Below are 20,034 nucleotides of genomic sequence, written 5' to 3' on the forward strand. Positions count from 1 at the left end.
GGTGAGTTCACAAAAAAAGGAGATAAGCACTCGTGGATCTCGTTACTTGGGAAGTCAAGTGCGCCCGTGAGAACGTTCTCCTACGTGTGAAAGGCTTCTTGGTTCTCGATCAATATCTGCCAGCATTTGATAGCACGATAGACGCATTGACAAAGTTAGTTTGGGTTAGGCACATACCAAGGCTTCTTTTAGTTTAGTAGGGTTGTGTTGTGACATGTACACGAGATTTGCATTAATCTTGTACAATCTCAGCTCTCAAATATATAACGTCTAGGACCTGTTTTTTCTTTTGCTACGAAGTTTAGTAACTTAAGCAAAATATGAGGTTTTTATGAAAAAAAGATTTATTATTCACCTTAAGAAAAATATGGCAAGCTCAATCGAAAAAGAATCTGATTGTTTATGGAAAAGAATCTAACTTGCCAAAGGCCCAAAGCGCAGCCCGCAAGACCCCTCCCTTCCGGCCTACAAACGGGGTAAGTTGAACTCGGACCGTACGATATGGATCTGGCGGTCCGCATGGAAACCCTAGAAACAACGACTCCTTCCATCGTTGGAGGCCCAACCCAAGACGCCATCGAAATCCATCGCCGTGTTGCGGCCGCCATCACCAAGCCCCACCTCGATCCAAATTCGCGCACACAAACAAACAAGCCGGAAACTCCTCACGAGATCAGAAACCGCCCAAAAGAAAGCAAGGACCCACGTCCCAGCCGGTCCACGCGGCGGGGAGGCCCCCGTCTGGCCCACCGGCAGCGTCACCCATCGCGCCAACCGCCAGCTCACGAGGCCCATCGCCGTGGGCCGCGAGCCCATAAAAATCCCCGCACCCGCGGCTCGGCTCGCCCGCAAACCACACCAGACGCCTCCCGTCTCTCTCTCTCTACCCGCTCTCGTCCAGTCCTTCCCCCAAGAGGATCTAGGGTTTGCGCGGTCGGCCTTCGTTCTTCTTGGGCCGAGCCCTAATCCTGCTGCACCGGCACCGAGCCCCCGGGGTGGTTGTTGGATCACCTCCGCTGCGCCCCCTCTGCATCCTCCCCGTACGTAAGCCCCCAAACTCCCAAACCCCTCCTCTCCTCCTCCCGCTTATTCCGTCGTCTCCTAAATCCGTGCTGCGCGTAGCTTCGTCGATTGGATTCGTTCCGTGGTGTAGATTCGGTTTGCGCTTCGGATGGGTCTGACGGATTCTGCCTTGATAGGCTGGATTCGTTGGATCTGCAGGGAAGCAAGCGCTTCGCTGGACAGTTCCTGGGAATGGTTTCGAAAGACGGATTGTTTGTGCCAATTTTTGCGGAGACTTTTTTTTTCCAGTGGCCTTATCAGTGCTATAGTCGACACTTAAAATTATGATGTTGTGGGTTTTTTTGTTTGTATATTTTGTTACGAGTAAATTGCGGCGTGTTTTAAGGGAGTCCATAATGTGGCACAATCAACTGTTCTCCCGGGGAGAGAATCATCAGGGGGCACAGCTCGAGCGCCTCACGGTAGGAATGGTCTTCTCGATTTTCCAAGGGAATAAATGTTTTTTATCGGATGTCTCCGAAGAGACAACCACTCAATGTTTTTTTTTGCGGGTAACCACTCAATGTTTTGACATGGCTTGAATTGGTGTGGAGTAGTAGGACTTAGTTGTCGTCTGCAGATTCGACAGTAAACAGTTTGGTTTCGTTGTTAGTGAAACAGTACCCGTCTGGGTTTTCAATACCCGTCTCGGTTTCAAGTCTTGTTGACATATCGAGATAGATAGTACTAGTACATGTTACCAAGCGCTGGAACATGAAATTCTGAAGAATTTAAGCTTCATGTAGAGCTGCTGGGTGGTTAATCTTGTGCCTAGCCAATGGAAGTGATGTTTGAATTGTTGAGATGATTTCGAAGCCCAATCGCCCTGCTAGGTTCGATGCATAGCTGGTTTCTGCTAGGAGCTTGGCTTGTGCAGAGGATGGGACAGTTGCATTTCTGCATGAATGTTGTGTTATCAGTGGTATTTTATTCTTTAGCTGTTTATGTGCAGTACCTTGTGGTTGTGCTAGAGGGAACAGCCTATCCTTAGATTTTGTATTCATTTTCTGTTACGACTTACTCCCTCCGTCCCAAAATACAAGTCATTCTAGAAATTTTAGGACAAATTAACAAGAAGGTAAAATAACCATGTTTACCCCTATTTATTACTTATATTTGGCAGTAATTGATTCTTACATGCACATGCACTTTCTAAATAGGGTGAAATGACTTTTTTTTGGGGACAAATTTTGAATCCTAGAATGTCTTGTTTTTTGGGATGGAGGGAGTACTGCTCTCCAGCATATAATGCATTCAGCATTTGCTTGAAAAAGTCTGCATTCTGGTGGTCTCTGAATCTTGGTTTCAAAATTATTATCTGGTACTGCTGCCATAAACAATCAGATCTTGTCATTAATGAAACCGTGTAAGATATCTGCTGTCTGTCCATTTTGTAATGACATTTTTGACGGTTTACCTATGAGATTTTATTTTGCGGAGTTCCTTTGGTTTTATGAAACAACCCAGTGCTTTTACGTGCTCAGACACCTCACGTGATATGTATTTTTTTTAATTTCAATTTGACAGGTGTTCTTAGGTTCCGTTGGCCTGTTTCCCCAACATGGGTGACCCGAACAGCATTGACAATGCAATGGTGCATCACAGTGAGATGGTCGATGGCAACGGGGTGATCAATGGCAATGAGATGGTTCATGGTAGTGAAATGATTCATAGTAATGAGATGGTCCATGGGGATGAGATGATCCATGGGGATGAGATGATTCAAGGCACTGAGATGATCCATGGTAATGACATGGTTCAAGTTAATGATCTCATCCATGGTAATGAGTTGGTTCAAGTTAACGACATGGTCAATGGTGATGAGATGATCCACAGTAATGAATTGATCAATGCTGAGATGACCCCACAAACCACATCAAGACGTCGGAGGAAGAAGTCGCTTGTCTGGGAGCACTTCACTATAGAAAACATGCCAGGGGGAAGCTCAAGAGCATGCTGCAATTTATGCAAGCAAACCTTTGCGTATAGTTCTGGTTCAAAAATTGCAGGCACTAGCCATCTCAAGAGGCACATCACCCTTGGTTCCTGTCCTGTTATGAAAGACCAAGACAGGAAGTTGGCACTGCCACCACCAGGAGGCCCTGGCACTGATAATGATGGTGAGGGTGCTGTAGAACGCCCTTCTAAGAGGCGCTACAGATACACTGGTTATGCAAATGCTACTTTTGATCAGGAAAGGAGCTTCTCTTATCTGGCGAAGATGATTATTTTGCATGACTACCCACTTCACATTGTTCAACAGCTACCCTTCACTACTTTTATTCAGAGTCTGCAACCCCGTTTCAGGGTTGTAGATGTCGAGACAATGGAGGGAGAGGTGTATGCTGTTTTTCAGAAATCAAAGGAAAACCTGTTGCAAGCATTCAGCACCATGCCAGGAAGGATCAGCCTCACTATAGGACTGTGGACAACCAGTCAGACTCTAGGCTATGTTTCGCTTGCTGGGCAGTTTATCGACTCAGAATGGAAGGTGCACCGAAGAATGCTCAACTTCATGATGGTGTCTTCTCCTCATTCAGAGAATGCACTTAGTGAAGCTATTATCGCAAGCCTTTCAGAGTGGAATATGAAGGACATGCTATTCACTATCACTTTGGATAATGATTGCTCTTCCCATGATATTTACAGTGCAAATCTGAGGGATCACCTCTCCAATAAGAACAACCTCATGCTTAAGGGACAGCTGTTTGTTGTGAGGTGCTATGCACATATCATGAATGTAGTTGCTCAGGATGTTATTGCTTCGATTCATGGTGTGATTTACAACATCCGTGAGAGTATCAAGTTCATAAAAGCTTCTCCAAGCCGTGAGGAGAGGTTTGCTGAGATTGCTCTGAATCTGGAGATTCCCAGTACCAAGACACTCTGTCTAGATGTTACAACCCAGTGGAACACCACTTATCTGATGCTGCTGGCTGCCTTGGACTATAAACAGGCTTTCGCTACACTAGAGACACGTGATGATAATTACAATGAAGCTCCTTCAGCGGAGGATTGGAAGAAAGTTGAGGCTGCCTGTACTTACCTGAAACTGCTATATGACTCTGCACATAGCATCATGGCTTCAGCAAACCCTACCGCAAACATCTTTTTCCATGAAGCTTGGAAAATTCAGCTAGAGCTAGCAAATGGTACAGAACATGAGGATCCCATTTTCAGCAGCATTGCCAAGGATATGCATGAGAGGTTTGACAAATACTGGAAAGATTGCAGCCTGGTGCTAGCAGTTGCTGTTGTCATGGATCCACGTTTCAAGATGAAGCTTGTTGAGTTCAGTTACTCAAAAATTTATGGTGCTGAGGCTGGGAAATATGTTAAGGTGGTAAATGACTCTCTCCATGAGCTGTATAAGGAGTATGTGGCACAGCCACTCCCATTGACCCCTGCCTATGCTGAGCAAGGGGAAGCTAATAATGTGACTGCCAGTGCGAATGGTACTCAAGGAAATCCTCCTTCCACTAGTGATGGTCTTCTTGACTTCGATATGTACCTTTCTGAGATTCAAAGTAGCCAGCCTGCAAAATGTGAACTGGAGCAGTACCTGGAGGAATCCCTCACTCCACGTATCCAGGAGTTTGATATCCTTAACTGGTGGAAACTTAACACGCTCAAGTTTCCAACTCTATCAAAGATGGCCCGGGATATCTTGGCCATCCCGATGTCGATGGTTAGCAGTGGGAGCTCTATATTCTCTGCTGGAACTGGGAACCGCATGCTTGATGACTACAGAAGTTCTCTTCGTCCGGAGATTGTGGAGGCACTTGTATGCGCGAAAGACTGGCTCCAGTATTCACCAGCTCCAACCGAGGTGCCAAGTTCTGCGATGGTCAAGACGGAAGCATCGTAGGTTCATTGTTGTTACCGCTTCCCTGTTGGAGCAGGCATAAGTTTGTGGTAACTATGAGTGCTGTGAACGGTAGGCATATTTTAGGCAGCGATTGCAGACAGATTTTGATACTGTTATTTAATACCTCCTAGAGCCCTAGTGTAATTTGTCCGTGTCGAACTCAGTTTAACTTGCCAGTGTTCTTTAATGTATTGAGTTGAGCTGTGGTCTGAATCTGCACACTTTGTGCGTGTGTGGTTTGCGGGGTGTATTAGGTGGTAATTTATACCAGATTTTGGCATCTGTTACTCTGCCGTTCTTTTCTTGTCTTTACCTTTTCATACTCTATTGTTTGCTGCTGTCCATGGTTGGATAAACAGTCCTTTTCTTTTTTGCTAATTAATCATAAATGCAGATAGGTGTCTACTTGGTTTATATACTTCGTAATGCACAGAAGCATCAACATGGTTCTGTACCATCTTCTATGTACAGCTGTTCGATATCAATTTTGAACATGCACCTGTAGAAATGGCTACATTAATTTTTATATGCTCACCATCGGTTTTCAGGTATGTTGCCCTTTGTGTTCAGATGACTCTCAAACCATTGGTTCTTGCATCCGACCCCAGCTAAGGTGATGTCAGGCTGATCTCCTTCTATCGACAACTCCATTGAGTCATGAAATCCTGCTGGGGCGCCGAGCGCTCCATGCAGATCATCGTCTACGAGGCGCGCAAGCAGTTCCTCCCCGAGGAGCGCATCTGGCTTACCAATCAAATCATCCACAACCCCACCGTCAACAAGATAATAACACCCAAAATCTGTGGACTTCTTTTTTTGTTGCAAGAGGCCATGTGCCTAACTGACTTGAATTCTTTTGATTGGGCGTGCAGAGGTTGGATGAGATGGGCGTAGAAATCATTCCTGTTGATGCAGAAATCAAGGATCTCAAGGTTGTTGAAAAAAGCGATGTTGTGGCTGCCTGCATTTGCAGCTGCTGTGGAGGAGATGTACACACTGAATGAAAGAAAGTGCAGATAGTTACAAGGTCGGTGTTGCTACTCGTAGCGGCGGCCGACGGCAGCCGGCAGCGTGTAGGATGACGGTGATCACTTGCATCGATGCGTATACTGCTGGCCCTAACACATCCATGCGTCAACATTGCGATTTGCGAGTCTGTGAGCCAAGCGTCGCTAAGTACAGCCGAGCTGCGACTTCGATTCCGCACCCACGGGCTCCAAAGATGCTGGTGCTATGTTGTTGCCGCATCCAGTTGGCTAAAAAAAAGAGAGGAAGGCTTGGCACTTGGCACGGTTGTCACACACGATTCATCTGATCTATAATGTGCTTATCAATTATTCGTACTTCGAATTCAAAGGGGCCAAATTCCTCCAAAGCCCCATGATGTATTGGTCATGGCATATACTCCATCCGTTTCAAATTATAAGTCATTCCAAGAATTTTGGAGAGTTAAATTTTTTTCAAGTTTGACAAAATTTATACAACAAGATAATAACATTTATGATATAGTTATATTTTTATAGTATGTCTATTTGATGTCATAAATCTTTGTGTTTCTCTCTATAATTTTGGTCAAACTTTGAGATGGTTTGACTCTCCAAAATTCTTGGAACGACTTATAATTTGGAACGGATGGGTATAATATTAATATGCATGATCGTCCATATATCATCAGCTACCACGGAGTACTAGCTATAGTCTGCATCGTATTTTCTCTTTGTTCTCGCGAACAAGAAATCAGATCAATCAGGTCTCATTGTATTTAGTCCATATTATTATTCATTTCAACCACAGTACAGTAGTAGTATTTCCCCATCAATTTTTTTTTCAAAAAAATGTACTACTCGTTTCAACTGACAACTGAGGCTACAGCCAACAACAAATTAAATAGACAAAAAAGAAAAATTTATAGAAAATATTATTATACTAAGATAAACGTAAACGTGCCCTCGAACAGAATCTGATAAACTGACACCATTTTTGCTCAGAATGAAAGGCCTAATCCCTGCCTCATTTCAGAAAACAAGACTGTTCAAGTTTACAACTCAGTTGATTGTAACAAACACTCTCCATATTCTCGTAGCCCTAAGCATGCCGGACCAGAGTACCGCTGAAAATTTCCTGACACAGCACAGTTACAAAAACGTGCATCAACAAGACACCAGAACAACTCGGATTTTGATTCCATACAACACTGCAGAGCCTGAAACTTGTCAAAACTCAAAACACACTCCAGGTCCTCTTTATCATTTTATTCCACAGGACGAATTGAACTTCCAATGTTTTTTCCTTCTGACAAAAACCTTGAACTGTCACTAATGTCTTGCATAACAGCATGATTTTAAGCAATACACTGCCAACAAAGTGCACACATGACAGCACAAACTTGAACAGATAATTACCAAAACAATATCATAGGAAGATAAAGATCATAGATCAATGACAGAAATTTATTAGAATGCAAGAAAGCTGGGTATCTAAGGAACACCAAATGGTAATAAGAAAAAAAAAGTGGTTTCTTTACAGAAAGAGAATCCATCTGAAGAAAAGTAAGCTGAAAGCCTCAATGTTTGCTCCCAGATAAAGCAAAAAACCATCAATTATCATGACCTTAGTTCATCTTATTTATTTTTAGGACCTATAAAGGGTGGAAACAACTACATTTCATGGTGCAAACAAGACACTGGACCAGCTTCTCTAACCTACTCAGTGGACTTGACAATGAAGTTCTGGCGGCTGATGGGGTTCATGATGACCGGCTGTCCAGCGGTGCGAGGCCAGGCCTGAAACTTGGCGTCCGTGGCTTGCCACCACTCCTTGTCAGAAACAGTCTTGGGAATGCTACCTATTCCAAAGAATGAAGCAATTTAGATGAAAACTTGCAAGAAGTTAGACACAGCCTGGCTAAAAGAAGCTCATCAAGACGAGTTTGTGACACTAACCGCCAAATGCTTTTTTGTCGGAGACAAATGTGTCACACAGGTATGCGATGGCAAAGGACCCAACGAGCGAACCTACAATGTAGCCAGCCGCCATTGTTTCTGCACAAGAATGACTTGAAGTACAAATTAACAAATTTGGCAAATATGCAGAAACCATCTGTGAGACTGGAGGCAAGCCTGAACGGCTGAACCTATTGTAGGCTGTAGCAAGTCATTGCCCAACCGAACTATAAGACTGAATGCTCCAAATTGACAATACTGAAGATAATTAAAGGCAAACTCTATGCATCACGCGCATGCACAGTGATAACATATCTGTTTTCCCCCGGGGAAAAAAACAGACCACCAGCTTCACAGTGGTACACAAATGGCTAAATCCAAAGTGTATCCTAATCAGAAGTGCCACTATGAACTCGCTTGGCTTAACGTGATAGAAATATATCCACATTACAATCTCAATCGACGATTATCATAAACTTAACGGTAGTAATTTCTGTTTGAACATGCGCACATTTTGGGGTAAATGGAATTGGAGTGAACGGAATTGATCTGCCATGTATGGCATATGGAACCTGTACTTCAGGTAGAAGCATAATGATGTGCAATGCATCCTGTTTGTTTGATCAGATAAACAAACAGCAAGCGGAAATGATCAAACACACCAAAATCAAAGTTTGAACTCTACAAACGCATCCACAATCCTTCCCCTAGCACCGAATCAATCCGCCATAAATGTGATCTGCCGAACGCAACGAACAGCTAGGGCCTCCTCTCCTCACACCTCAGCGGGCCAAAAAAAAAAAAAAAATCAACAAAGGTTCGGATGTACCGCATCTCCAGTCGGTTCCAGGGAGGTTAAAGACAACGAGGTGAGGCGGAAGGAAAGAAAGATACCTTAATCTGGATCCGGATCGACGGGTGCTCGGCGCGGAAGGAGGCGGCGGGGGATCTTGCAGAAGTTGTGGAATGGCCAGCCGCGAGGATTCGTGGGGGAAGAAATGGAGGCCGAAGGTGTGCTGCGATTCTGGGCGATTTTCCTGGATCCTGGTGGTTGGACGAGTCAACATGAATCCTCGCAAATTCGGCCCAGAACATCCTGGACCAAAAAATACAGGTTTTGGCAAAGCCCACTACGCCAGGGTCGCGCCATGACTGACTAGCCCAGGTCGGCAAAGGTGTGCACCGTGCACGGGTGCTGCTCGATCTTCACACCTGCGCGGCCGCGGCGTCCCAACTCCGCAGTCGGACAGTGCTGATCCAGATCTTTGAGGGACAGGAAGATCGCACCCACGAGGCGACGACATCGCGCGCTGACACGCACCAACAACCCCCCGGATCTCTCGCGCCGCTTGCGAGGTGCGAGCGAGATCGACGGGACATCACGGGACACGCACGCCGTGGCGGTCGGCACCAAGTACAGAGAGGCCCCGCTCGCGGGGCAGGCGTTGCCATCACCCGGTGCCGGTGCCCGGCTCCCTTCTTAATTCGCTTGCCGACACCACGCCGAGCACAAGCTCGCGTCGCGTCACGTGCGCACTCGCACTACGCTCATTCACTGACCCATTACTCAGCTCACCAACTCCAGATCTCATGGCGCCCTCGCGCTGCCACCGCCCCGTCCTCCTCCCCACGACCATGGCCACGGTCTGCCTCCTCCTCGCGCTCTGCGCCGCGCCGGCGCCGGCCCACGCCGCGCGCGCCCTGACTCCGGGCCGCGCGGGCGCGGTCACCAAGGCGCAGCAGGGGGGCGGCAGCGGCAGCAACGCGACGGCGGCGGCGGACGAGTACCTGGCGCCGCACAACCAGGCGCGCTCGGCGGTGGGCGTGCCCCCGCTGCGGTGGAGCGCGGACCTGGCGTCGACCGCGGCGGCGGTGGTGGCGCAGCAGCAGCGGCAGGTCGGGTGCGCGTTCGTGGACATGGGCGGCAGCCCCTACGGCGCGAACCAGGGGTGGGCGAGCTACCGCGCGCGGCCCGCCGAGGTGGTGGCGTTGTGGGTGGCGGAGGGGCGCTACTACACCCACGCCAACAACACGTGCGCTGCGGGGCGGCAGTGCGGCACCTACACGCAGGTGGTGTGGCGCCGCTCCGCCGAGGTCGGGTGCGCGCAGGCCACCTGCGCTACCGGCGCCACGCTCACGCTCTGCCTCTACAACCCGCACGGCAACGTGCAGGGCCAGAGCCCCTACTAGCTTACTAGCTCTCCGTGGCGAGCGTCAGGTTGGTGGTGCTCCCTCCTGTTGAGCCGCCGGCGCCGGAGCGAGATGCAGCATGGTTAGTGTAAGAGACGCCTAGTACGTACCTCTAGCCTCTAGTCCTTTCCGTTACGGTCACGGTTTGCCTTTTGTGTTGGTGGTGTGTGATCCGGTGGTGTTCTTGGTGTTCAGAACTGCTTTGGTTAACATGTGTTGCACTGGGAGACGCTTGTTATGCGATGCTGCTTCCTGTTCCTTACGAATTTTTTGCTTCGTGAATGGGGCAATCGACACATTGGCAAAAAGCGAATTGATCGGCACCTATCTTTCCGGCGAGTGGATTGCCAATTGCTGGCATTTCTTTAGTGGCTTTGGCGTTGCTAGTATATTGTTAAACCCACAGTGTTGGCATATGCTGCCTGCTGCCAAGATGTTTTCACGCACACACACACACACACAACAAAATAAACATTGTCAAGAACACAGAAATGAAACACGGGCGACGAGAATCAGTCTCAGCTTGCCGTCGGCGCGCCCCCTGCTATGCTTGAGGCCTCTCGAGCTTCACCCATCGGCTTGGCAGTTGGCACGCTGGCCCCATGGCTAATGTCTTGGCACGGGCACGGGCATGGCGCGCCACGGACACGGGAGCACGCGCCGACGAGCACCGTGGCATGGATTGTGATCAGGCGGGCACTACGCCAGGCCAGTAGCATCCTCCGTGACATCCCGCGAATAAACCTCGAGCGCAGGGATAACGAACAACAACGGTTTTCTGGAACTAGGAAAAAGGCCATGAGAAACCTTTTTTTTAGTAAAATGCATGGCGGGTCCCTAAAGTTGTCGGACAATGTCATCGCGGTCCCTCTACTCCCGAAATGCGTCTTTTAAGTCCCTAAAGTTGGATCTGGTTGCACCCGCATCCAAAAGCCACCCGCCCGCCCACGTGGGCCTCCATGCTGGACTCGACGTGGCTCCTTCCGCCCCCTTGCCCCATTCGCCTGCCCACCCATCCCCTTCCTTTTTCCTTCTTACCGTTGGTCGGAACCCTTGATCCGCCGGTGTGCATCTCCTCTCCCCCTCGCTCGATTTGGCCTGATTCGCCTCCACCCGACGCTCCTCCCGTGTCTTCTAGCCCAATTTGTCAGTGGTATCGATTCGAGCTCTAGTGTCGCGAGGGGAAGCTGCCATGGCGGAATGCCGGACCTACCACTGATTCTTTGCCCGGAGTGCCATTGCCGGAAGCTGAAGGCAAGATGGCGCGACAGAGAAGAACTTCGGGCGATTCTTCTTCGTGTGCCCTAGTCGCCAGGTAAGTCAACTACTTTTGCCTGTCGTTCTGTGTGTTGATTTTGGTCTGAGTTGCTGTGTTGCCGTGCAGAGGGATGGAAGTGGATGTCAATTTTGGCGCTGGTAGGATGAGTACGAGGAGTATTTGATGAGCAAAGGACATGTGGGTGCTAGTTACCAGCCCGTTTTTGCCAGCAATCGGAAACTGGTGCCAAGCCAAGTGATAGCAGAGCAGGAGGCAAATGAAGTGCCAAGAAGCCCCAAAGCAATGCAAGCTGAGCACGATCAGATTCTGCAGAAGATGACTAGGTTGGAAGGATTAGGCAGGGAAATTGTTCTGTTACTGAAATGTGTACTTTTGGCATGTGTGTTAGCTGTGTTTGACATCATTTGTGGTTTATGTAAGAATGCTTGACAATCTTGAATTGTAATGGCAGAAGTAGTGGCGATGTGTGTTTTCAACTCAAATTGTGATACTCAGTTTGCATAACTGTCAAGAGCAATGACTCAAATTTATACCATTACATTCAGTTTGCATTGCATACCATACTAACCATTCAGGAAATATTTCGACCATTACATTCAGTTTTGAGATGACAAATGCAGACCATACATATCATCTCCAAATGTTATCAGGGACCACAATCACCATCTCTAAAGGTTCTGAGGCAGCCTATGGACAATATATAAGATATGGACAAGTGATTCTATTTTTCACATCCATTCACAAAAGATTACAAAAGCTCAAGTTTTCATCTGTCATTCACAAAAGATCTCTTCCATCACTACTACAGAACATAGTTTTAGTAACACCGACTTGTGTTACTATAGCTCAATTAATGTGTTACTAGATCTCCTAGTAACATATCCCATTAGTGTTACAATATCCAATGTTACTACTATCTGATCTATTGGAACACAAGACATGTGTTCTTCTATATCTAGAAAAGTGTTACTACTTTGTAACATAATTTGTTATCTATTGGAATATTTGTTAGTGTTACAACAATTATGTACTATAACATATTTTTTATCTCTAGTAACACTTTTCATTGTGCTAGTATCACTTTGTGAGGATACAGTTTGGAATTTTAGGAACACGTGGTCTGTAACACATGTTGTACCTATTGTAACACATTTAAAATTTCAAGTAAATAGCAATTATTCATATGCAAACCCACTATAGCCTAAATATATATTTTGGAGGGAACATGACACATTGCACAATCACTCAAATCACGGATTTCAGTAGCAATAGAAAGTTGCATTGATTGTAGGAATGTAACATAGTCTTTGTTCACATAATGTAAAGTATATTTACACAATGATATGATTAAGAAGAGAAAATATTTACAAATTTTTGGTACAAGAAATGAAATGCAAAAAATAAGCAGTATTCTTGAAATTCTTGTCTTCACGGTCCATGTGTGTGTGCATATCCAAGTACATATATTCATCCATTGATCATTTCAACCTGCATAGAGAATGAGTGTTGTATAAATGATCATTACAAGCTCCCGAGAGAAATTATATATGTAGAAAGCTAGTTGCAATATACACAAATCAAAGGCCAAGCAATCAGTGCTCCTTTGGCATGGGCATCACCAATTTTCTTGTATTCACTTGTGGGCCTTACTAATGGCTCATCTTGTATAATAGGATGATTGATACACACTTTGTAGAATTGCTTTCCTATCTCAACTCCACCAACATTTGCTTTTGGACTAGAGCTAAAAATGGTTGCATAGGCCACGATTGCCTTATTTGGATAACTTGCAGACTTAAGTATCACTGTGGTTCCATCCTAAATTGAATTGACATAGTCATCAACAAACATTAGTTGAGTAAAGATAATTCAATCAGAATGACCATTATGTTTGTTCACCTTAATTCGCTGAGGTCGTGTATATTTGGAACACTTCTGTCTTGTAGCATTATCTTGGAGTGCTCCTTGTTGTTCCTTTATCATAGGTACAACATCATGCCAAATTTTGGATACATATTTTGCATGGATAACTCATAAAGAAGTATAATTCTTACATACCTTTCTTTTCCTATTTATTCTAGCATCACTTGAAGGATGTGTACGCACACCAACCTGAAATCAAAGTGAACATTTTTATATTTACATAAAGTTATGGAGTCCAATAATATTATTGAATGGATGTAACATTGCCTAGCTAATATAACACATATAAATGATTTGGCAGAATAGTGTACCTCTTTTTGTCTAAAATCATTAGTAGAGCATTGTGGGGATGATGGCTGTGCTTCTTGATCTGAGAAATCTAAGTGATTTGCATCACCTTGACACTAGATTCAACAAAAATACATATGAATTTAAGACAATAGATAAAAATTTCAAAATATAATCAGCTAATACTAGGCGTGAAAGCCAAGAAGACTCATATGTAGCACCGGATCTCACACATAAAGAACACACACATACACACTGGTTTTGGTGCTGCAAATGCTTGCTGCCTTTTCTGACTTATTTTCCTCTTATTTGATCCCAACCGTACAATTCAAATTAGCCTAGGACAATCATCTAATAGCTATAGCCATTACTACTTTGATTTGGCTATTATTCTCACTAACTAGCAGCTGGGAATCAGCAACTAAAGACTCAGCTCTTAGACTTAAACCTGGACAGTTTCATGAACGCACATGATTATTGCTAACAAGGTGTTGTTAAGTGACAAGCAACAACTTGATAACCATTTTGTTGGACACAACTGGATCAACAATTCATGTATGTAGAAAATATGAAAGGTGTTTGCATTAGGAGTGATATTTAGTTACCAATTCATCCCTCTGTTGCCAGATAATATCTATATTGTTTGGTTCAGCACATTGAACTCTCTGCAATTTGAAAACAATATTACAAGCCAGAGATACATTTATGTTCAAGCACGAAAATAAAAAAATACCTTTCTATTGGAAGACACTACATGATTCTGAAATTTGTCGTGGTCAGCCTGAAAATGATCAACCAATTCATAAAGTAAATTTGAGAAAATTTTGAAGCATAGAGTTCAGTAAAAGACATTGGTACCTTTGTTGGTTCTTCACTCTCATGGTGCATATTCTTGTTTATAAGTTCATCAATAACTTTATCTTGTCTTCTTGAATGCTCCTTGAGTTGCTTTATTTCCTCCAACATATGAGCCTCTACATCAGATGATGAACCATGCAGTGTAGCTATATTAATATCCTTGAAACAACGTGTTGTTCTGCGGTAAACTTGTTTAGGAATTGGAAGCAATCCCATTCCATGTACTTGTCCAGGTTTCTCCTTTCCCAATACTTGATGCAGTGCATCTCCTTCCCATGCAACTCTCCCCTCACTATTCTGTGCTAATTCTGGTTGCTTTTCAATAAGATTTTCCAACTGAACCTATAAGTGAAAAGGAACAGATCTAATGATAAGTAAAGTAAAAATAGGATGTTTACAGACATGATTTTCACTTCATTGTCTGTATATATCATACCGTAGGCTGATTTGTTTCCTTCACCCTTTTCCTGTGAGTTGCTAAGTAAACCATTGCTCTATGTGGTTTCTTTTTTTTTTTTTGCAGAATCAGCTTGTCTCTAGACAAAATTCCAATACCAAATTGATTAGAAAAAAAAATAGATGACACATAGTTCTCAAACCGAGGCCTCAAACTAATAGCAGATTAATAGAAAAAGGGGCTCACCAAGTCCTCGAACCAACGCGCATAACTCTTTGTACCCGCTGTATGTGTTGTATTCTTCATTTCATGACTTAATTTGTTCCTCTCACTAAGGGCCTGTAGTACATACAACAAATTAATAAATATTCTTTCAGTTTATAAACAAAAGAGAATGATAGAAATATTGATGCATATTACTGACCTTTCCTTCTTCTGACTTCCAATATTTTACTAGGGCTTTCCATTGATCTTCATCAATATCATCTGGACAGATCTTGTACAAAGCTGTCCTTTTTTCTTTGGATTATATAGCTTACTTTTTAGTGTTGCCTTGTACTTTCTCCAATCTCTACCGATCGACTTCAGTATCCACTTCTCACATGAGCGTGGATACAAGAACTTGGTCTAAAATCAGATAGAGGTATTGAGTAAATTTAATTATTTGGCTGGTAGTGACTGTACTTGGAGCTCATATCATAATATCTTAAAAACATAGCATACCTGAATGCATTGAAATATGGTTTCAGCATTATCATTCTTTATCTTTCTCCAATCTTTGATATGTAAAGGACAACAACCACCATTTCGTGATATGGTGCCCAAGAATTGCCCTAATAGACCACCTTCTTTTCCAATAGGTTGCCCAAGCTGGTTACATTTCACTAATATTCGGTTTTCCTCTGGTAAGTCCCAAACATGCGCCAAAACTATTCCCTTTTGCTTGGTTACTTTATTGTCACCACCTTTGAAAATAGGATTACATTAGTACTCCCAGTTACATTGGTATTTGATTAGTATTCCAAACAAATATGTACCTGGTGTTTCTTGGATGTCAATTGTCATCATCAGCAAGCTGGTGGTCAGCCTCATTGGCATATTGTTCTTTGGATTGAATTATATTCAGTTACTGCCTTTTCTTTCTGCCACTTTTCTCTATGAACAGATGTTGGAAAAGTAAAAACATGTTCAGAGTCATATAATGCCTATGAACAGATGAGGTGTAACTTCTCTTGGATGAGTTATTGATATAACTACTATTCCGATAATATATAAGATTTTCTTGGATGCTGAAACATATACAGAAAAGTGCAAATGTTGACTTCATAGTACCTTTAGCTTTATTCGCTGCAGATTTGGATGGTTCTTTGTTGGACTTGGTTGGTGCTATGATGGCTATTCTCTATCTTGTCACAAACAAGCTAACATTCTTCTTGCTCTCGTTCTCTTCAAGCATTTTCATCACATCTGTATCCCATTGTAGTGCAACCAAATTATCCTTTTTCTTGTAATATTGATAGTCCATTGATGTGTACCCATATTCCTCGATCAGCACAACCAAGTTGAAGAAGCATATCTCATCTCTGTCCATTTCCCTTTGTACCCATATCTCATCTTTGAAATGGGAGAATGAACCTTTCATATAATGCTTTTCCAAAATTCCTTGAATGTCATGTGTTTCAGACATCATAGAGGTGGGCAAGTTCCAGTGAATGTCATTGGATGATTCACGTCAGTGCAGTGTCAAGTGACCATCATTGGTGGATATCTGAGAACTATTCTAATATTTTGGATTTCTGAAAATCAGTCTTGTCATTGCTTTAATCTTACCTGGTTATTTACTACTCATTGCTATTTGCATATCTCTCCAGAAAAAGTAAGGTAACACTAGATGCAATTTTTATTTTCTTGATTTCCTTGGCAAAATGTGCATAGTAGAAGTACTACATTAGACTGGAATGATATAATAGAAGACTCAAGTTGATCTTGTTATCTGGATCAGACTCAGCTACTTTTTACTGCTGCATTATTCAAGTACTTGTTTCATCTCACTAGTGGATTGGTCACCATCTGACACACATGCACAAATTAAATACAAGTGAGAATAAAACTTCTACTAGTTTAAAAATGTTGATAACCACATCTGCTGGTTATTTACTACCATGTATGTGAGGGGAAAGTATCTTAATCATAATCATACTACTTGGGATGTGGCCGAGATAAGGAATTCATACTCCGCTGACTCAACAATAATGTTTTTTAGTTGATGATTCTAGTAGTAATTTGCCATCCTTAGTTTTCCCTGCATACAAGAATCGTGAGGCATGTAAATGTTAACTCTTGGCTCTCTAAATTAATTAGTGCCTTAAATTTGAAACTACTATTACAAATGGAAATTCAGTGCTTCATAATGATTCCAGGTTGTGAAATTTCAGAAGCAGAGCATATGGACTTAAGAGCTATTAAGAAGTTGTTGCTTTCTGAAAGACCAAGTGATGACTATATAGCCGGGGTAGAAGGTTTTCTCAAGTTTGCATACAGGGAGAAGAAGCTCGATGCGAAGATCCGATGTCCGTGTCACAATTGTGTTAACAGGATGCTACAAAAGACGGATACAGTGTATGATCACTTACTGTGCAACAGAATGCTGCGTGGATACACCATATGGGGTTGCCATGGGGAAACAACATCATATATCGCTGCTACCAAGGATTCAGAGTCACAACTTCCAAATCTAAACATTAATATGCGCCAGGTACTCCAGGAAGCTTTTGGATATGCTGACCATGGACTAAACACAAATGAACCTGATGTTGCATGTTCTTCTAAAGCTGGACCAGATGCAGATACACAAGCTTTCTTTGATTTGCTTACAGATGCTGATCAACCTTTATGGGAAGGTTGTGAATTATCAAAACTAACTTTCTTAGTCCTCTTGTTTCATGTGATTCAGATGTTTGGAAAGCTATTAATACTCAATATCCTGACTTTGCATTAGATACTCGAAACATGAGATTTGCAATAGCTAATGATGGGTTTAACCCATTTGGGAAGTGTAATTCAACCCACAGTTGCTGGCCTGTTGTCTTGGTGCCCTATAACTTTCCTCCATGGTTATGCATGAGAGCTTCTTCTCTCATGCTTACTTTAATAATTCCTGGTTACCCTGGAAAGGACTTTCATACATTTATGCAACCAGTTTATGATGACCTAAATGAGCTTTTTGAATATGGTATGCCTACATATGATGCATATCGAGATGACGTGTTCCAACTTCATGCTGTATTATTATATACAGTGAGTGACTATCCTGGGGCTGGGATATTGGCACAGTTTAGTACCAATAGCCAGTTGGGTTGTCTTTCTTGTGAAGAAGAAACAAGTTACAAATGGTTGAAGTACAAGCAATGTTACATATGGGGCATTGACGATTCTTGCCTGATGGCCATGAGTTTTGATATGATGCCGATTCTTTTGATGGAACTGAAGAGCATAGATCAAAACTAGTACCCCGTTCTGGAGAAGCTATTTTGGAAAAGATAAAATCAATTCGTGACTTTGAAAAGTCAAAAACATGGAAGGGTGCTGGTGGCCTTTTTTGTTTGTCTTACTGGAAGTATAATTTGCTTCGGCACAACCTTGACTTTATGCATATTGAGAAGAATGTTTGTGAAAATACATATGGCACACTTTTAGAAATGGAGGGAAAATCAAAGGACAATCTACAGGCACAAAAAGACTTGCAAGAAATGAACATTCGTCCAGATCTACATCCACAAAAGGGCTAATGATAAGTACTACATGTCTAAAGAGGAGAAGCAACAGTTCTGTAAGGTCCTTCATGATATAAAAGTTCCAGATGGTTATTCTAGTAACATCTCTAGATATGTAAATGTTGCTCAAGCAAAAATTACAGGCCTAAAAAGTCATGATTGTCATATACTAATGCAACAACTTATGCCTGTTGCTTTGCGAGGTCTTCTCCCCGATGATGATATATATCCCAAACTCAGAAATATAAATTCAATTTTTTTCATGACACAAGTTTCCTTACAAGGTATCTTATAGGGCTCATACTGAACAAATCATGGCTATGCATAATGGCCGTCGAGCGAGCCATAGAGATGTCGAGAAAATACAAAATGAGAAGTTCCATCTATGGTTTAGAGGCCATGTAAGTGTCATATCTCACATCCTTTGCATCTAGAATTCAAGTACAAAACTAAACTTTTATGGTTGTTCAGATTATGTAGTTCGAGAGGGAAAATGGCATTGATGGTATGAAAGATGACATCAGATGGCTAGCCCGTGGTCCTGTTGAAGCAGCAAAAAGGTACCGTGCTTTCAACAGTCGAGGTTTTCGATTTGGGCCCAAACGATTGGATGGGGTGACACAAAATAGTGGAGTAGTGCTGACTGCTAAAACTTCTAGTTATGCTAGTGCAAGTGATGATAGACCAATTTTAGGCGATGTGACATACTATGGGAGGATAATTGATATTATTGAGTTGAACTACTCTGGAAAATTTTTGGTGGTTCTTTTCAAATGTGAATGGGTTGATGTTCTATCTGGAAGAGGAATACAAAAGGACAAATATGGCTACACACTTGTCAATTTCTCACACCTGATACATACTGGAGAAAAGATTGGGCATGAACCTTTCATTTTTCCTAACCAAGCTGACCAGGTGTTTTATGTTGAAGATAAATTAAATCCTGGGTGGTCTGTGGTCATGAAGATGAAACCAAGAGATATATATGATTCTGGTTGTGATGAATGGGAAGATGATATCGAAACTGAACCATTCCATGTCACACACCTTGGAGAGATGTTTAATAATGCAAAGATCAGACATCAATGGGTTAGAACAGACATTGAGGGAACAACAGTGGATATTAGCACTGGTGGATTGAGTGACCAATCATAGTTTGTTTCTTCAACGGTTTGTGTTTCTATAATTTGTCCTCTTTATTTCAATATAGAAGTTATCTCATTATTTTAAAAGATCTGAATATAGCTACATTATTTAAAAATAGTAGTATCTCTAGAATTTAATTTCATATAGAAATCAAATGATCATGTAAATACAAATGTAAAAAGTAATTTGTATAAAATAAATGCGAGATTCCACTACAATTTTTTACTAGCTAGTTATCTCTGCCAATAATGTAGATTTTTATGCCAATGTTCATCTTTTATAGATTTTGCGAAGTTTATAGTACAACT

At 42.9% G+C, this 20,034-nt stretch overlaps 4 protein-coding genes across 6 annotated transcripts; 2 read left to right on the forward strand and 2 right to left on the reverse strand.

The window, feature by feature from the left end:
• Nucleotides 1-838: 838 nt before the first annotated feature.
• Nucleotides 839-5,252, forward strand: LOC120687834 (zinc finger BED domain-containing protein RICESLEEPER 2-like). Of its 2 annotated transcripts, none has more exons than XM_039969875.1 (2): nt 839-1,044; nt 2,590-5,252. In XM_039969875.1, exon 2 carries the CDS (start codon nt 2,624-2,626, stop codon nt 4,928-4,930), a length of 2,307 nt encoding a protein of 768 aa, XP_039825809.1. In that variant the 5' UTR covers nt 839-1,044; nt 2,590-2,623; the 3' UTR covers nt 4,931-5,252. The 2 variants fall into 2 exon arrangements, with proteins under 2 accessions (XP_039825809.1, XP_039825808.1); XM_039969874.1 differs by having other exon boundaries at nt 839-1,040.
• A 2,101-nt stretch (nt 5,253-7,353) lies between these two features.
• On the reverse strand, nt 7,354-9,223 carry LOC120692643. 2 transcript variants are annotated; one of them, XM_039976021.1, is made up of 3 exons: nt 8,767-9,223; nt 7,873-7,971; nt 7,354-7,775 (listed from the first exon to the last, which is right to left on the reverse strand). In XM_039976021.1, the coding sequence occupies exons 2-3, from the start codon at nt 7,964-7,966 to the stop codon at nt 7,633-7,635; spliced, it is 237 nt and encodes a 78-aa protein (XP_039831955.1). In that variant the 5' UTR covers nt 7,967-7,971; nt 8,767-9,223; the 3' UTR covers nt 7,354-7,632. The 2 variants fall into 2 exon arrangements, with proteins under 2 accessions (XP_039831955.1, XP_039831954.1); XM_039976020.1 differs by having other exon boundaries at nt 7,873-7,985; nt 8,767-9,108.
• Nucleotides 9,224-9,370: 147 nt separating this feature from the next.
• LOC120692759 (STS14 protein-like) lies at nt 9,371-10,328 on the forward strand. The gene has a single exon (XM_039976140.1). The coding sequence runs from the start codon at nt 9,463-9,465 to the stop codon at nt 10,060-10,062; it is 600 nt and encodes a 199-aa protein (XP_039832074.1). The 5' UTR covers nt 9,371-9,462; the 3' UTR covers nt 10,063-10,328.
• A 2,290-nt stretch (nt 10,329-12,618) lies between these two features.
• On the reverse strand, nt 12,619-14,902 carry LOC120692253. Its single transcript, XM_039975514.1, has 8 exons — nt 14,847-14,902; nt 14,411-14,752; nt 14,286-14,333; nt 13,576-13,668; nt 13,400-13,453; nt 13,241-13,315; nt 12,914-13,159; nt 12,619-12,829 (listed from the first exon to the last, which is right to left on the reverse strand). Exons 1-8 carry the CDS (start codon nt 14,898-14,900, stop codon nt 12,809-12,811), a joined length of 933 nt encoding a protein of 310 aa, XP_039831448.1. The 5' UTR covers nt 14,901-14,902; the 3' UTR covers nt 12,619-12,808.
• Between the last annotated feature and the right edge of the window lie 5,132 nt (nt 14,903-20,034).

This window comes from Panicum virgatum, chromosome 9N (assembly GCF_016808335.1).
Source record: "Panicum virgatum strain AP13 chromosome 9N, P.virgatum_v5, whole genome shotgun sequence".
Classification (NCBI taxonomy): Eukaryota; Viridiplantae; Streptophyta; class Magnoliopsida; order Poales; family Poaceae; genus Panicum; species Panicum virgatum.

Excerpts from the sequence above, each read along its gene's own strand:
- LOC120687834 (XM_039969875.1), top strand. The coding sequence starts at position 2,624 with ATGGGTGACCCGAACAGCATTGACAATGCAATGGTGCATCACAGTGAG.
- LOC120692643 (XM_039976020.1), bottom strand. The coding sequence starts at position 8,939 with ATGTTGACTCGTCCAACCACCAGGATCCAGGAAAATCGCCCAGAATCG. Across the intron at positions 7,986-8,766 it reads CGATCCGGATCCAGATTAAG|TCATTCTTGTGCAGAAACAA; the intron begins GTATCTTTCTTT and ends TTGTACTTCAAG. Across the intron at positions 7,776-7,872 it reads CGACAAAAAAGCATTTGGCG|GTAGCATTCCCAAGACTGTT; the intron begins GTTAGTGTCACA and ends TCTTTGGAATAG.
- LOC120692759 (XM_039976140.1), top strand. The coding sequence starts at position 9,463 with ATGGCGCCCTCGCGCTGCCACCGCCCCGTCCTCCTCCCCACGACCATG.
- LOC120692253 (XM_039975514.1), bottom strand. The coding sequence starts at position 14,900 with ATGGTTTACTTAGCAACTCACAGGAAAAGGGTGAAGGAAACAAATCAG. Across the intron at positions 14,334-14,410 it reads AGAGTGAAGAACCAACAAAG|GCTGACCACGACAAATTTCA; the intron begins GTACCAATGTCT and ends GATCATTTTCAG. Across the intron at positions 13,454-13,575 it reads ATGATTTTAGACAAAAAGAG|GTTGGTGTGCGTACACATCC; the intron begins GTACACTATTCT and ends CTTTGATTTCAG.